This window comes from Mobula birostris, unplaced genomic scaffold (genome assembly GCF_030028105.1).
Source record: "Mobula birostris isolate sMobBir1 unplaced genomic scaffold, sMobBir1.hap1 scaffold_2869, whole genome shotgun sequence".
Taxonomy (NCBI): domain Eukaryota; kingdom Metazoa; phylum Chordata; class Chondrichthyes; order Myliobatiformes; family Myliobatidae; genus Mobula; species Mobula birostris.
Window position 1 is genome coordinate 30,695 of NW_027275926.1, and position 17,197 is coordinate 47,891.

The 17,197-nt window shown below is 45.9% G+C and overlaps 1 protein-coding gene across 1 annotated transcript; it reads left to right on the forward strand.

The window, feature by feature from the left end:
- The first annotated feature begins 38 nt into the window (after positions 1 to 38).
- On the forward strand, positions 39 to 15,894 carry LOC140192862 (uncharacterized). Its single transcript, XM_072250349.1, has 3 exons — positions 39 to 123; positions 8,634 to 12,908; positions 14,120 to 15,894. The coding sequence occupies exon 2, from the start codon at positions 9,041 to 9,043 to the stop codon at positions 10,328 to 10,330; it is 1,290 nt and encodes a 429-aa protein (XP_072106450.1). The 5' UTR covers positions 39 to 123; positions 8,634 to 9,040; the 3' UTR covers positions 10,331 to 12,908; positions 14,120 to 15,894.
- Positions 15,895 to 17,197: the final 1,303 nt, after the last annotated feature.

The following is a 17,197-nucleotide window of genomic DNA, read 5'->3' on the forward strand; positions in this document are numbered from 1 at the left end:
GACTCCTCTGTAGACAGCGGTGGGGGAGGGGCTGGTCACGTGATTCGTAGCCCAGCCGTTAAACCGACCAAGCTCGAGCTCACCAGCGCGCGGGGCACAAAAGGCCCCGGATGATCGGTTGAGGTGAGAAGGGGTCTCCGGGTTGGGGGTCTCACCGGGCGGCGTTTTCAACACCGACTTCGGGTAGTTGCTGTGACTCCGGACTCCGTGACCCGCAATCCCGGGACAGTCCTGCTCTCTTCCCTCTCTCTCAGCCCCACCATCCGTACACGGGCCCCGGGGAGCTTCCGGCTGATGAGGGAATGGGAACCGATGGGTCTCTCAGACAGAGCTGAGCTCCAGCTGTCTAAATGCAAGGATCGGGAACCCGGAGAAAGGGAACAAAATCTTTTACATCAGCTGTTGTGAAAATCACCTTTGTTCTGCCTCCAGTCACAAACAAGAGAAAATCTGCAGATGCTGGAAATCCGAGCAACACACACAAATTGCTGGAGGAACTCAGCATTAGTACTCTTTTCCATAGATGCTGCCTGGCCTGCTGAGTTCCCCCAGCATTTTGTGTCTGTTGCTGGTTCTACCCCCTCTTGTTCTGGACTTTTCTACCCGTGAGAACATGTTTTGTCCCACTCTCTCTGGGTACATAATGATATCAAACACCTTTGCCCTGGGCAACAAGTAGCTTTCACATCACAAATGTGCCAGACTCCAATGAGACAGACTACTGCCCTTCCCTTCATATTCATTGGCATTGCCATCACTGAGTTCACCACCATCAGTCACCTGGGGGAGGGTTCAGGGGAAATATTTATGTACAATACAGAAACTGGTGTTACCTGTGTGTATTGTGATGATGCAAAAGTTGCTGGAGAATTTACAAGTGGGACGAAGTGGAGTGATATTTGGAATTCTGACTTTTTAAAGTGTCATTTAGCAAGAGAAACACATATGGACAATGTGCAAAAGTTCTGGTGAAAAAATCCTTCATTAACTGTTTCAGGCCTGCTACATAGGTTGTGTGAGAGTGCAGATGAACTTAAACAAACCCAGAGGAGATCAAAGTTCTTACTGACAGTGATATGCCAGCTGTTAAAATAAATACCTCTCTATATAAAATTCACTGTGCACATGTTGTCACTGGGTTAAAAAAATGTACAGTACAAGATTTATGTGCACACTGGTCATTACAAATTAGAGGGGACATTGGTGGGAAGGTGGGGAGACCTCCAGTGTCCCTGATACCCTCACCTACAAGATGTGCATCCAGCTGCAGCTTGTAACCCTGCACTTTAAGGGGTTGGAACTTGAAATGGATGATTTCCAGATCATCCAGGAGTTGGAGAGTGTGATAGATATGACATGAAGAGAGGTGAGTTACACCCAAGGTGCAGGACACAGGAAACTGGGTGAGAGTCAGGAAGGGGAATGAGGTTAAATAGCCATCGCAGAGTACTCTTGTGTCCATCCCGCACAACAACAGGTGGACCACTTTAGAAACTGTTGGGGGAACAGAACAAGAGGGGATGAATATCCTAGTGGTAAGGCTCGCTAGTGCTAGTGTGGGGAGAGGGTGATGTGGTTAAAATAAGTTGTAGGGGGAATGGGAGCCAGAATGACAGAACAGATGGGGAGGGTGAACGAATTGTATTGACTTTATTACATACATCCTTCACATACATAAGGAGTAGAAATCTTTATGTTACATCTCTGTCTGAATGTGCAATGTGTAATTTATGGTCATTTATAATAAATAGTTTGTACATATGGCAGTCAATATAACATAGAAATGCAATTGTATCAGCATGAATTAATCAGTCTGATGGCCTGGTAGAAGATGATGTCCCGGAGCCTGTTGGTCCTTTTGCTGTGGTACCGTTTCCTGGATGGTAGCAGCAGGAACAGGTTGTGGTGAATTGGGTTGCCAATATCCTTTGGGCCCTTTTTCACACAGAGGGTTATCGTTCTGTGGATTGCTCTGCCTCAGAAGGCAGTGGAGACCAATTCTCTGGATTCTTTCAAAAAAGAGTTGGATCGTGCTCTTAAAGATAGCGGAGTGAAGGGATATGGGAGGAAGGCAGGAAACGGGTACTGATTGCGGATGATCAGCCATGATCACAGTGAATGGTGGTGCTGGCTTGAAGGGCTGAATGGCCTACTCCTGCACCTATTGTCTATTGTCTACACACCTGTCTCTGTAAATGTCCTGAATAGTGGGGAGTTCACATCTACAGATGTGCTGGGCTGTCTGCACCACTCTCTGCAGGTTCCTGCGATTAAGGGAAGTACAGTTCCCATACCAGGCAGTGATGCAGCCAGTCAGGATGCTCTCAGTTGTGTTCCAGTAGAAAGTTCTTAGGATTTGGGGCTCCATCCCAAACTTCTTCAACTGTCTGAGGTGAAAGAGGCGCTGTTGTGCTTTTTTCACAACACAGCCGGTATGTACAGACCATGTGAGGTCCTCGGTGATGTTTATGCCAAGGATCTTAAAGCAGTTCACCGTCTCAACCCCAGATCCATTGATGTCATTCGGGGTTAGCCTGTCTCCATTCCTCCTGTCGTCCACAATCAGCTCCTTTGTTTTTTTTAGATTAGATTGGATTCAACTTTCATCAAAGTTGTTGGTGAACACAGCAGGCCAGGCAGCATCTGTAGGAAGAGGGGCAGTCGACATTTCAGGCCGAGACCCTTCGTCAGGACTAGTCTTCCTGAAGATGCTACCTGGCCTGTTGCGTTCACCAGCAACTTTGATGTGTGTTGCTTGAATTTCCAGCATCTGCAGAATTCCTGTTGTTTGGATTGAACTTTATCGTCATTGTGCCGAGTACAGATACAAAGCCAATGAAATGCAGTTAGCATCTGACCAGAAATGCAAAGAATAGTGTTATTTACAAAATAACTGAGAATAAAAAGTAAGTACTACAGCACACAAATATAAAAGTACTGAGACAGTACAATACGGGTGCAGTACTGCTTAGTGCTGTGATGTGAGGTTCAGCAGGGTCACAGCCTCAGGGAAGAAGCTCTTCCTGTGCTTGCTGGTGCGGGAGTGGAGGCTCCTGTAGTGCCTACCGGATGGGAGGAGAGTAAAAGTTCCATGGTTAGGGTGAGATGCATCCTTGATAATGTGTTTCGCCCTTCCCAGGCAATGTTTATGGTAGATGTTCTCAATGGTGGGCAATTGGGTGCCGATAATCCGCTGGGCAGTTTTCACCACACGGTGGAGCGCTTTGTGGTCCGAAATGGGACAATTGCCATACAACACTGAGATGCAGTTGGTGAGTATGCTCTCAATGGTACAGTGGTAAAAGTTTGTCATATCCTGGGACAGAGGAGAGCTTTATTGATGCTCCGCAGGAAGTAAAGGCGCTGTTGCGACTTTTTGATCAGGATGGAAGAGCTCAGGGACCAGGTGAGATCCTCGAAAATGTGGACACCAAGGAATTTGAAGCTTGATACACGCTCCACTACAGTTCCGTTGATGTAGATTGGGAGTGTGGCTCCTAGCATGCCTTAAGTCCACAATGATCTTGGTCTTCTGGGTGTTAAGGGCCAGATTGTCGTTGGTACACCACGCGGCCAGGTGCTGGACCTCGTCCCTGTAGGCCGTCTCATCATCCCCTCTGATTAGGCCAACCACCATGGTGTCATCTGCGAACTTGATTATGGAGTTAGAACCATGTACAGGAATGCAGTCATAGGTGAAAAGGGAGTACAGAAGAGGGCTCAGCACACAGCCTTGAAGCACGCCGGTGTTCAGGGTGAGAGTGGAGGAGGAGAGGTTATCTAACTGATTGGGGTCTGTTAGTCAGAAAGTCCAAGGTCCAATTGTAGATGGATGAGCTGATAGCAAGCTGGCCAAGTTTGGTGATCAGCTTGAAGGGGCTTACAGAATTGAATGCTGAACTAAAGTCAATGAACCTCATTCTGACGTAAGAGTTGGGGTTGTCCAGGTGGGTCAGGGCAGAGTGAAGTGCCGTGGAGATGGTGTCCTCTGTTGACATGTTGGTGCGATAGGCAGATTGATGGGGGTCCAGGATAGTGGGCAGACAGGATTTCAGATGTGATAGAACCAGTCTCTCAAAGCACTTTGCAATGATGGGGGTGAGTGCAACTGGGCGGAAATCATTCAGGCTCGTGGCAGTGGAATGCTTCGGCACTGGCACGATGGTGGTGATCTTGAAGCTTGTGGGGGACAACACCCTGGGCCAGGGACAGATTAAAAATGTCCATGAAGTCCCCGGCCAACTGCCCTGCACAGACTCTGACCACACGGCCAGGTATTCCATCCGGACCAGCTGCCTTCCGTACATTCACCCTGCTCAGGGTGGCACAAACATCAGAGGTGGAAAGTGAGAGAGACAGTTCACCAGGTGGGAGATCCGCTTTGAGGGTGACCTCCTTGTTCCCTCGATCAAAGCAAGTGTAGAAGTAATTGAGCTCATCAGGGAGGGTAGCAGAGCTGGAAGGGGGCACAGTACTAGGAGGTTTGAAGTCTGTAATGACCTGTATGCTATGCCACATGGGCCGGGGGTCAGAGGAGTTGAAATGCTCCTCGATTCTCTGTTTGTAAATGTGTTTAGCCTGAGAGATTTCCCTCCTCAGGTTAGCCCTGGCTGAGCTGTAAGCCTCCCGGTCTCCAGACCTGAAGGCTGAATCTCTGGCTTTGAGCAGGAGGTGAACCTCTCTGTTCATCCATGGTTTCTGACTGGGGAAAACTTTGTTTTAGTGATGTCTCTCTATCTACACACTTGTTGATGTGCTCAAGGACAGAGTTGGTGTATAAATCAATGTTAATCTGAGAGTCTATGGTGGCATGGGCAGCAAACACGCTCCAGTCTGTGTGCTGGAATTGGTGCTGAAGAGCAGAGTCAGCCCCCTCCAGCCAGATCTTAATAGTCTTCATTGTGGGTTTCACACGTTTAATGACTGGGCTATACTTGGGAAGCAGAAACAATGAAAGATGGTCAGATTGTCCCAGGTGGGGGAGGGTAGTGAGTTTGTAAGCGTCAGCCACATTTGTGTAGATATGATCTAAGGTTTTATTCCACGTGGTGGTGCATAATACATTTTGGTAAAATCTTGGAAGCACGGTACGTAGGTTACAATGATTAAAGTCCCCAGCGACAGTCAAAGCTCCATCTGGATGCAATGTCTGCAGCTTGCTAATAGCAGCACTGAGGTCTTTCATGGCTACTTTAGCATTAGCATCCAGTGGAACATAAACTGCGACAGCAATGATGCATGTTTTGTGACAATGAGGGGAGGTTGTTTTCTTGACACCAGTCAGATGTTGTTCAGACACCAGATACAGTCAGCAATCAAATGGTTGAGCCTGGAGCCTTCTCCTCCCCACCCTCCCGCCACCTTCTTTATGGGGTCTCTGCCCCTACCCTCTTCAGTCCTGATGAAGGGTCATGGCCCGAAATGTTAACTGATCATTTCCACGGATGCTGCCCGACCTGCTGAGTACCTCCAGCGTGTTGTGAATGGTGCGATGAATGTGCTGAGCTGTGTATATCACAATGCAAGAAGCATCGCAGGAAAGCCAGATGAGCTCAGGACAGGGAATTCTGATATTGTAGCCATTATTGGGGACTTGGTTGCACCCAACAATCCAAGGGATTTAGAGGAACAAATTTGTAGAGAGATTGCAGACCATGCCAAGAAACAAAAGTTGATTCAGTAAGTGATTTTAACTTTCCATGTATTGACTGGGACTCCCATACTGTAAGAGGACTAGATGGGGTATAGTTTGTCAAATGTGCCCTTAATCAGTACATAAAATTTCTGATGTAGAAGTGTGCAATAGGCTGATGATCCAGGGCTGGTGACAGAAATTAGTGATCATAATGCCATGAGATTCAAAGTAAATATGGAAAAAAGGGAGGTCTGGACCATGGGTTGAGACTCTAAATTGGAGAAAGGTCAATTTTGATGGTATCAGAAAGGATCTGACAAGTGTGGTTTGGGACAGGCTGTTTTCTGGTAAAGGAGTACTCGGTACGTGGGAGGCCTTCAGAAGTGAAATTTTGAAGGTGTAGAGTTTGTATGTGCCTGCATAATAAAAGTTGAAAGTTAACTGGTGCAGGGAACCTTGGTTTTCAAGAGATATTGAGGCCCCGGATATTTTGTTCCTCTAAATGCCTCAGACTGTTGGGCACTACCAAGACTCACTAATGACTACAATATAATAATTCCACGCCCTGAGCTCATCGGACTTTTTTTTTTAGTCGTCTTCTGTTGGTTTCTAAAAGCTTCCCAATCGTTTTCACTCTTTTGTTTACCCTCTCTTTGGCTTTTATGTTGGCTTTGGCTTCTCATTTCAACCACAGTTGTGTCCTCCTGCCTTTCCAATGTTTCCACATCTTTCGGATGTATCGATCACTGAGCTCCCAAATTGCTCCCAGAAACTCCAGCCATCGCTGCTCCGTTGTCACTCCCAACTTTTCCCTTCCAAACAAGTTTGGCCAGCTTCTGTGTCATAGAAACATGGAGAAGTTCAGTATAGAAACAGGCTATTTAGCCCATCTGGTCAATGCTGAAAAAACATTTAAGCTGTCTAACGCAAGGGTCCCCAACCTTTTTTGCACTGCGGACCGGTTTAATATTGACAATATTCTTGTGGAGCGGCCGACCCGGTGGGGTGGCGGTGGTGGGTAGGGTTGCCAACGGACAAGAGTAGCAGTCAAATACGTTGCGTTTACCCAGAGAAAGACAACAATGACCATGAAGCCTTGCGCGGGCACCAGTGCGCATGCGCGTCGTGACCTGCCGATTTTTCCTGCAAATCCTTTTTCGTGATTCTGTCGGAGTGTCAGGAGTGGGGGGGGGGGGGGCGGTGTTAATCATGACTGGAATATACGTAATAAATGGCTAATACACCCAATTTCATTTCTAAAAGGGTTTATCTAACGAATTTAATATTAAACACACAGCACATATTTTCCTCGCATGAATATAGTGATAAGTCAATTATCAGAGGAGCTTGAAGTAAGTGATGAATGAACTTCCAGTAGAAGTGGCAGAAGCAGGTTCGATATTATCATTTAAAGGAAAATTGGATAGCTATATGGACAGGAAAGGAATGGAGGGTTATGAGCTGAGTACACATCGGCGGGACTAGGTGAGAGTAGCATTCGGCACGGACTAGTAGGGCAGAGATGGCCTGTTTCCGTGCTGTAATTGTTATATGGTTATATAAGTAAGTCAATAGCATCATGACATTTTAAGTAACATTTGGATTTTAAACACACAGCACATATTTTCCCCGTATGAATATATAAGATCATTGGAACACACCAATATCGCTGAATCAGTGGGAGCCCTGGGCTTGTTTCCCTCCAACAACACGGTCCTATCGAGGGATGATGGGAGACAGCGATACTCGAAGTGAGTTCCTGTCCAGTCTATTCCGCAATTTAGTTTTCGTTGCATTCATTGGAGAAAACTCCGCTTCGCAGAGATATGTTGGAAATGGAAGCAACGTTTTCAGTGCTTTCGTGGCTATCTCAGGATATTTAGCCTTGACTTTGATCCAGAATGCCGACAGAGATGTTATTTCAAACATACTTCTCAGCCCGCCGTCATTTGCAAGCTCGAGGAGTTGATCTCCTTCCCGCGCTGACACAGATGACGCGCGGGTCATGACCTCACATGTGTAATGGCTGATCAGTGGCCGTGACGGGGAATGAGAAAAGGTGCAGCTGACTCATATCGCCAAATCATATTGTTTCCTTGTGGCCCGGGAGCACATGCTTTGCGACCCGGTGGTTGGGGACCGCTGGTCTAATGCAACTACCTGCACCGAGACCATCGCCCTCCATACCCCTATCATCCAGGCTCCCATCCAAACTTCTTTGAAATGGTGAAACCGAGTTCATATTCACCACTTGTGCTGACATCTCAATCCACACTCTCACGACCACTGCAGGAAAGAGCTTTTCCAAATATTCCCATTAAATTTTCACCTTCCCCACTTAACCATGACCTCTGGCCATCCCACGCAACCTCAGTGGAAAAAGCTGCTCGCATTTACCCTATCTATACCCTCATAATTTTGTATATTTCTAACAAATCCTCAAAGCAATGTATAATTTCCTTGTTTATGTTTAGAGCCTTTTTTAGATGTATAAGATGATGAGGGGCATTAATCGTGTGGAGAGCCAGAGGTTTTTTTCCCAGGGCTGAAATGGCTAACACGAGGGGGCATAGTTTTAAGGAGCTTGGAAATAGATACTGAGGGGATGTCAGGGGTAAGTTTTTCACACAGAGTGGTGGGTGCATGGAATGCACTGCCGGCTATTTGTGTGTGAGTGTTTCAGTTACTGTGGGGCCAGGAACCTATGCAGCTCAGTGGGAACAGGGAATAATACCAATGGAGAGAGTCAAACTGAGCCAGGTCACAGATTGGAGATGGCAGAAATGCCCCATTCTTATAAAAAAAGGAAGAGCATCAGAGAATTTGATGGTCATTCCAGATACCAGCACTGTGCCCAGTTAGAAGGTGATTTCTCTCTCCAACTTGGGTTGAACCTCACTGTAACGGTGTGATGCCAGATCACACCTTGGCAACTCAAGTGATCTCATCTGAAATGTTGTCCTTCACTCATTGATTGATTTTGTAAATCTTTTTACAGATTAAAAATGACAAGGAATTTGTCTACGGGAATCTCGAACACAACACGCCAGTTTTGCTGTCTTTGTCCAGATATTTAAGAAGTGGAGCAATGATTCACTCGATCATCCTTCCTGCTCAGACTGTGGGGAGAGATTCATTTGATCATCTGACCGACTGACGTGCCTGTCATCTTACACAGGGGAGAGGCTATTCACCTGCTCAGACAGTGGGAATGGATTCACTCCATCATCTCAACTGAAGGTACATCAGCAAGTTTACACTGAGACAAGCCCATTCACCTGTTCTATGTGTGAGACGGGATTCAGTCGGTCATCCCACCTGTGGATACACCAGTCTGTTCACACTGAGCAGAGGCTGGTCATCTGCTGAATTTGTGGGGAAGGATTCACGCGGTTATCTGACCTAATGGCTCACCAGCGAGTTCACACCAGGGAGCGGCCGTTCACCTGCTCAGACTGCGGGAAGGGATTCACTCAGTCATCTAACCTGAAGGTACATCAGAGAGTTCACACTGGGGAGAGGCCATTCACCTGCTCGGACTGTGGGAAGGGATTCGCTCGATCATCCCAACTGAAGGTACATCAGCGAATTCACACTGGGGAGAGGCCATTCACCTGCTCAGACTGTGGGAAGGGATTCACACAGTTAGCTAACCTACAAGCACATCAGCGAGTTCACACTGGGGAGAGGCCGTTCACCTGCTCAGACTGTGGGAAGGGATTTGCTCGATCATCTGATCTACAGATACATCAGCGAGTTCACACTGGGGAGAGGCCGTTCACCTGCTCAGACTGTGGGAAGGGATTCACTTCGTCATCTCAACTGAAGGAACATCAGAGAGTTCACACTGGGGAGAGGCCGTTCACCTGCTCAGACTGTGGGAACGGATTCACTTCGTCATCTCAACTGACGGTGCATCAGAGACTTCACACGGGGGAGAGACCGTTCACCTGCTCAGACTGTGGGAAGGGATTCACTCGATCACCTGATCTGCAGATACATCAGCGAGTTCACACTGGGGAGAGGCCATTCACCTGCTCAGTCTGTAGGAAGGGATTTACTCAGTCATCTCATCTGCAGATACATCAGCGAGTTCACACAGGGCAGAGGCCGTTCACCTGCTCAGACTGTGGGAAGGGATTCACACAGTCAGCTCACCTACAAGAACACCAGTCAGTTCACACTGGGGAGTGGCCATTCACCTGCTCAGTCTGTGGGAAGGGATTCACTTCCTCATCTAAACTGAAGGTACATCAGCGAGTTCACACTGGGGAGAGGCCATTCACCTGCTCAGTCTGTGGGAAGGGATTCAATTTATCATCTCATCTGAAGGTACATCAGCGAGTTCACACTGGAGAGAGGCCGTTCACCTGCACAGACTGTGGGAAGGGATTCACTCAGTCATCTGACCTACTGAAACACCAGCGATTTCACACTGGGGAGAGGCCGTTCACCTGCTCAGTCTGTGGGAAGGGATTCACTCGATCATCTGATCTACAGAGACACCAGCAAGTTCACACTGGGGAGAGGCCGTTCACCTGCTCAGACTGTGGGAAGGGATTCACTCAGTCATCCCAATTGAAGGTGCATCGGAGAGTTCACACTGGGGAGAGGCCGTTCACCTGCTCAGACTGTGGGAAGGGATTCACTCAGGCATCTCACCTACGGAGACACCAGTCAGTTCACACTGCATAGCGGCCATTCGCCTGCTCAGTCTGTGGGAAGGGATTCACTCGATCACCTGATCTGCAGATACATCAGTGAGTTCACACTGGGGAGAGGCCATTCACCTGCTCAGTCTGTGGGAAGGGATTCACACGGTTAGCTAGCCTACAAGCACACCAGTCAGTTCACACTGGGGAGAGGCCGTTCACCTGCTCAGTCTGAGAAGGAAGTCACTCAGTTGTCCAACCTGCAGAGACACCCGCAAGTTCATATAACCATATAACAATTACAGCACGGAAATAGGCCATCTTGGCCCTTCTAGTCCATGCTGAACGCTTACTCTCACTTAGTCACATCTACCTGCCTCTACCCTCCGTTCCTTTCCTGTCCATATACCGATCGAATTTTTTTTAAATGACAAAATCGAACCCGCCTCTACCACTTCTACTGGAAGCTCGTTCCACACAGCTACCACTCTCCGAGTAAAGAAGTTCCCCCTCGTGTTACCCCTGAACTTTTGCCCCTTAACTCTCAACTAATGTCCAGTTGTTTGAATCTCCCCTACTCCCAAAGGAAAAAGCCTATCCACGTCAAGTCTATCTATCCCCTTCATAATTTTAAATACCTCTATCAAGTCCCCCCTCAACCTTCTACGCTCCAAAGAATAAAGATCTAACTTGTTCAACCTTTCTCTGTAACTCAGGTGCTGAAACCCAGGTAACATTCTAGTAAATCTCCTCTGTATTCTCTCTATTTTGTTGACATCTTTCCTGTAACTCAGTGACCAGAGCTGTACACAATACTCCAAATTTGGCCTTACCAATGCCTTGTACAATTTTAACATTACATCCCAACTCCTATACTCAATGCTCTGATTTATAAAGGTCAGCAAACCAAAAGCTTTCTTCACCACCCTATCCACATGAGATTCCACCTTCAGAGAACTAAGCACCATCATTCCTAAACATGAGGAATTCTGCAGATGCTGGAAATTCAAGCAACACACATCAAAGTTGCTGGTGAACGCAGCAGGCCAGGCAGCATCTCTAGGAAGAAGTACAGTCGACGTTTCATGGGTATGGTGAATTTCTACCACTGTTTCCTCTCCTCAGCAGCCCGAATCATGCGCCCCCTGTTCACCCTGATGTCGGGTAAGGGCAAGGACATTACCTGGGATAAAGAGGCCGCAGCCGCTTTTGTTAAAACCAAAGAAGCCTTAGCAAACGCCGCGATGCTAGTGCACCGCAGAATGGGCGTTCCTACTGCCCTCACGGTGGACGCATCCAACACAGCAGTTGGTGGAGTGCTGGAACAACTCATCGAGAGTCGCTGGCAACCCCTGGCATTCTTCAGCAAACACCTACGACCACCCGAACTCAAATACAGTGCTTTCAACCGGGAGCTATTGACACTATACCTGGCAATCCGGCATTTCAGATATTTCTTAGAAGGTAGGCCCTTCACTGCGTTCACAGGCCACAAACCGCTTACCTTTGCGTTCACTAAGGTGTCCGACCCCTGGTCTTCCCACCAGCAGCAACATCTGTCCTACATCTCCGAATATACGACGGACATCCGGCATGTCCGGGAAAGGACAACATTGTGGCGGACGCACTATCCAGACCTACCATACAGGCCCTGTCCCAGGGGGTGGACTATGCAGCGCTGGCAGAGGCACAGCAGGCAGACGCTGAGATCCCCAGTTACAGGACTGCAGTCTCCGGTTTACAGCTCCAAGACCTCCCCGTAGGCCCAGGTGAGAGGACCCTACTGTGTTACGTAGCTACCGGCCAACCCCGCCCCATCGTCCCAGCAGCCTGGCGCCGGCAGGTTTCCGAATCCATTCACAACTTAGCGCATCCCTCCATCAGGACAACCGTCCGGCTGGTCGCCAACAGGTTCGTGTGGCATGGACTGCGTAAACAGGTCAGTGAATGGGCCAAAATGTGCATGCAGTGCCAAACGGCCAAGGTGCAGCGGCACACCAAGGCTCCGCTGCAGCGGTTCGAACCCACCCACCGGAGGTTCGACCACATCCATGTGGATATCGTGGGGCCCCTGCCAGTATCACGAGGAGCGCGGTACCTCCTAATTATGATAGACTGGTTCACGAGATGGCCAGAGGCAGTCCCGCTCACCGACACCACCTCCGAATCCTGCGCCCGAGCACTGATCGCAACCTGGGTAGCCCGCTTCGGGGTACCTGCCCACATTACCTCCGACAGGGGAGCCCAGTTCACCTCCAGCCTGTGGTCGGCTATGGCCAGCCTTTTAGGATCGCAGCTACACCACACAAATACCTTCCACCATCACCTGAAGTCGGCTCTCATGGCCGGCCTGGAGGGGCCTAACTGGGTGGATGAACTTCCCTGGGTCCTGCTCGGAATTCGCTCGGCGCCCAAGGAGGATCTGCACACCTCGTCGGCCAAGTTGGTGTACGGCGCACCCCTGGTCGTCCCAGGAGAGTTCATACCAGCCCCAAGGGGGCAAGAGGAAGAACCCACAGCAGTCCTGGTCTGACTACGGGAGCGTCTCAGTAACCTGGCCCCCATACCCACTTCACAGCACGGACAGAGCCCGACCTGCGTACCCAAAGACCTGCAGAACTGTAAGTTTCTTTTTGTACGATGGGGCGGACTCCGGGCACCGCTACAGCGGCCCTACGAGGGGCCGTTTAAGGTGATCAGGAACAACGGGTCCACGTTCATGCTGGACATTGGGGGGAGAGAGGAGGTTTTCACGGTGGACCGACTCAAACCGGCCCATGTGGACTTGGCGCAGCTGGTCCAGGCTCAGGCACCGCGGCGCAGGGGCAGACCTCCCAAACAGAGGCCAATCCAGACTGTGGACATTGGGGGAGGTATCGCCGGTTCTGGGGGCGGGGGGTGGTTACGTGGTGACCCACTTTCTAGCACACACGAACCGGCGCGCGCTGGCAGAGAGGCCGGCCCCAAAAAGGGCGCCAGGCCATCTTCAGCAGCAGGGGGGAAATCCCGTGCGCGTTAAGGGTCTGTGATTATGCATTCCCCACAGCAGTCCCACCCAGGGAGGGCGGGAACAGGAAGGCTTTAAAGCAGGCCGCGAAGTTTGAATAAATCTCTTTTATCACAACCCTAACTCACCGACTACGTGTGGTTATTTTTAGCGCTGTGTGTAGCACACAGCTACAATATAATATTTTCAAGTCTGCGAGCCAATACTTTGGATAAAATTTTAGTATCGAAATTGAGTAAAGAGATTGGTCTATACAAAGAACATACAGTAAGATTCTTATTCTTTTTGAGAATGAGCGAAATGGAAGCTTCGTAAGAAGACTGCGGTAGTCTCCCTGCCTTAAAGGAATCTGTAAGGGTAGAACATAAGTGTGGTATAAGCAAGGAGGAAAAAGCCTTATAAAACTCTCCAGAGAATCCAGCGGATCCTGGGGATTTCCCAGAATGCAATTCTCAAATAGCCTGAGCACTTTCCTCCTGGGAAATAGGTTGATCCAATTGCCTACAATCATCTAATGAAAGATTTGGGATATTTAATTGATCTAAAAATTATTCATTGCAATATTATCATTAACAGAGTCAGAACTATACAATTTAGAATAAAATTCCCTAAAAGTGTCATTAATTTCAAGGTGGTCAGTTGTCATGTCCCCATTAATTTTATGTATTTCTTTAATTTGCCGATTGGCTGAAAATGGCTTCAATTGATTAGCCAGTAGCTTACCAGTTTTATCTTCGTAAATATAAAGTTGACTGAGAGAAGGCGGTGGCGTGACGAAGCGCACAGCGGCCACTCCAGCGATGAATATTGTTATTTGTCAAGTAGGATGCTGTGCACAATACTGATTTGACGGAGACAGATGTGAGAAGCACGGAGGAACATCTGGTGAAACTTCTGAAATGCCTGTTTCGCTGCCGCTGCTACTGTGCGATCCAGAATCTCCGCAGGGGAAGGCCCCGAATCCTTGGCTTTGCCTGTTGCTTGGCGGCCGGGACCAGGGTCAAAGCACTCAGCAGAGATGGTGCTGGATGTCGGAGGGCTGGTCGGAGGCTCGACCTTTTCGGATGGACTCAGAGTCGGCTGTGGTCGGGTGCTTCCAGGGTGCTACATCGGCAAGTTTGCGGCGCTGGAAGTTCATGGCAGGGAGAGTTTCTTCCTTCTACCGTCTGTGTGAAATGATGGGGCTATCGGGACTTTGAGACTTTTTTTTTTACCGTGCCCATGGTCTGCTCTTTATCAAATACAGTATTGTTTTGCAGGGTTGTAACTATGTTATAATTATGTGGTTTTTGTCAGTTTTAGTCTTGGTCTGTCTTGTGTTTCCGTAATATACTGGAGGAACATTGTATCATTTCTTAATGCATGCATTACTAAATGACAAACGAGGACTGAGTGTCCTCATAATCTAATCTTATCTTTTAAAAGTTGGCTTTCAATTGGATACATTAAAAGATCATATTTAGTTTTAGTTTCAGTACGTCTCTTATATGTTTCAGGATCAGGAACTGAAGCATATTTATGGTCCAGTTGCTTTAACTGATTGGCTAATTCATTTCTTTCTTTGTTAGCTTTTTTAATGATGTTTGTGATATAAGAAATAATTTGACCCCAGATGTATGCTTTAAAAGTATTCCATATGATAAGGCTAGATGTCTTTTCCAACATATTTTCTTCAACAATAAAGAGTAATTTGATTCTCCATAAATGTTTAAAAAATCTTCATCGGATAACAGAGTTAAATTAAATCGCCAAAATCTACTCATGGGGATAGGAACAGGAAGCTTTAAAAAATAGAATTACAGGAGAGTGGTCAGAGATAGCAATCTCTTTATATTCAACCGATTGAACTAACAGAATCATTTGACTACCAATAAAAAAGTCAATCCCAGTATAAGTATGATGGACATGAGAGAAAAAAAAGAATACTCCCTGTCCGTCAGATGAAGAAATCGCCAAGCATCAACTCTACCACATATAGTTAGAAACGATTGGATAAACAAAGCTGATTTATTAAGTGTGGCTGGTTTAATAGATGAGCGATCTAATACTGGATCTAACCAGCAGTTAAAATTTCCTCCCATCACAAGGGAGTACGTACACAAATCTGGCAAAAATGAAAATAGACTTTCAAAAAATCATAGATCATCTACATTGGGGGCATAAACATTAGCAAAAACAATCAATTTACTGTCTGAACTCCGATACAATAACAAATCGACCATTAGGGTCCGAAACAACTTTATGCTGAATAAAGGAAATTGTATTGCCTACAAAAATCGAAACTCCACATGATTTTGCATTAAACGAAGAGTGGAATTGCATATCCTTCCACCGAGTAAAAAAAACGTAAGCTATCATAGCTGCGTATGTGTGTTTCTTGTAAAAAAAAAAAGGTGCTTTTAATTTTTGAATATAAGCAAACACTTTGTTCCTTTTGGTGGGGTGATTCAGCCCTTTCACATTCAAATTAAATAGGTTACTATTTCAAACCATTTTAAATACTAATCAACATGTAACTAAAAATATCTGGCCATAACTTATTAAAACTAGAAAGCAAACCATAAAGTAAGATATTCAAACAAACAATCATATATATTTTTTTTCTCTTTTTCAATCTTTATTAGTATCATAATAATAAACATACCACAGTATTGATACAAATTTATTGGGAATACAGCATTGTAATTTTCATAGTTAAATATAAGCCCAGTTGACACATGAGTATTAAGTCTCCCTATCATACATGATACAGATGAACAATATAAAACAAAAAAATCTATATAAAAAAATCATGAAAAAGAAAAAAAAAACAAATATATCCCGGAAAAAAAAACTAACATAAACAATGTTAATCAACTGAACTAAAAAAAGGCACGGGCTGTTTTGTAACATTGTTAAAAAAAGGGAACCATTAGTGTTGTTGACTCCGTTCCTCTCACCATGTATTACAAAGAAATAAAATAAGTTTGGAAAAGGTCAAGTTACATCATATGAAAATGTTTAATAAATGGCCTCCAAGTCTTCTTCGAATTTAATAGAGGGATCATAAACAACACTTCTAATTTTTTTTTTCAAATTTAAACACAACATAGTTTGAGAAAATCAATGAAATGTGGTGGGAGGATTAATCTCTTTCCAATTCAGCAAAATGGATCTTCTAGCCATTAATGTAAGAAATACAATCATCCGACGAGCTGAAGGGGTTAAATGACTTGATTCTATCATTGGTAACCCAAAAATGGCAGTAATAGAGTGAGGTTGTAGGTCAATATTCAAAACAGTTGAGATAATATCAAAAATATATTTCCAATATTTTTTTCAACAAAGGACATGACCAAAACATTTGAGTTAGAGAAGCTATCTCAGAGTGACATCTATCACAGATAGAATTTATATGAGAATAATAACGAGATAATTTATCCCTAGACATATGAGCCCTATCTACTACTTTAAACTGTATCAACGCATGTTTCGCACATATAGATGAATTAACTAATTGAAGATGTTTTTCCCATTTTTCAATTGGTACAATAATCTTAAGTTCCCTTTCCCAATCACTCTGATTTTTATTAGACATATTTTCATAATTATATCATAAATAATTGCTATTACACCATTCTGAAGAGGCTTTAAATCTAATTTTGTTTTTCCAAAATATCCATTGATTATACAAACGTTTGTAAATTCGGGAAGGTAGGAAAAACAGTATTTTAGAAAAATTTCTAACTTGTAAATATCTAAAAAAGTGAGATCTAGGCAAATTATATTTATTAGTTGTTCAAAAGACGTGAAACAATTATCTGAAAATAAATCACAAAATCGTACTCTACTTTTAATTTTCCAAGCCAAATATTCTTAATCTATAGTAGTGGGTTGAAAAAAGAAATTAGATACAATAGGACT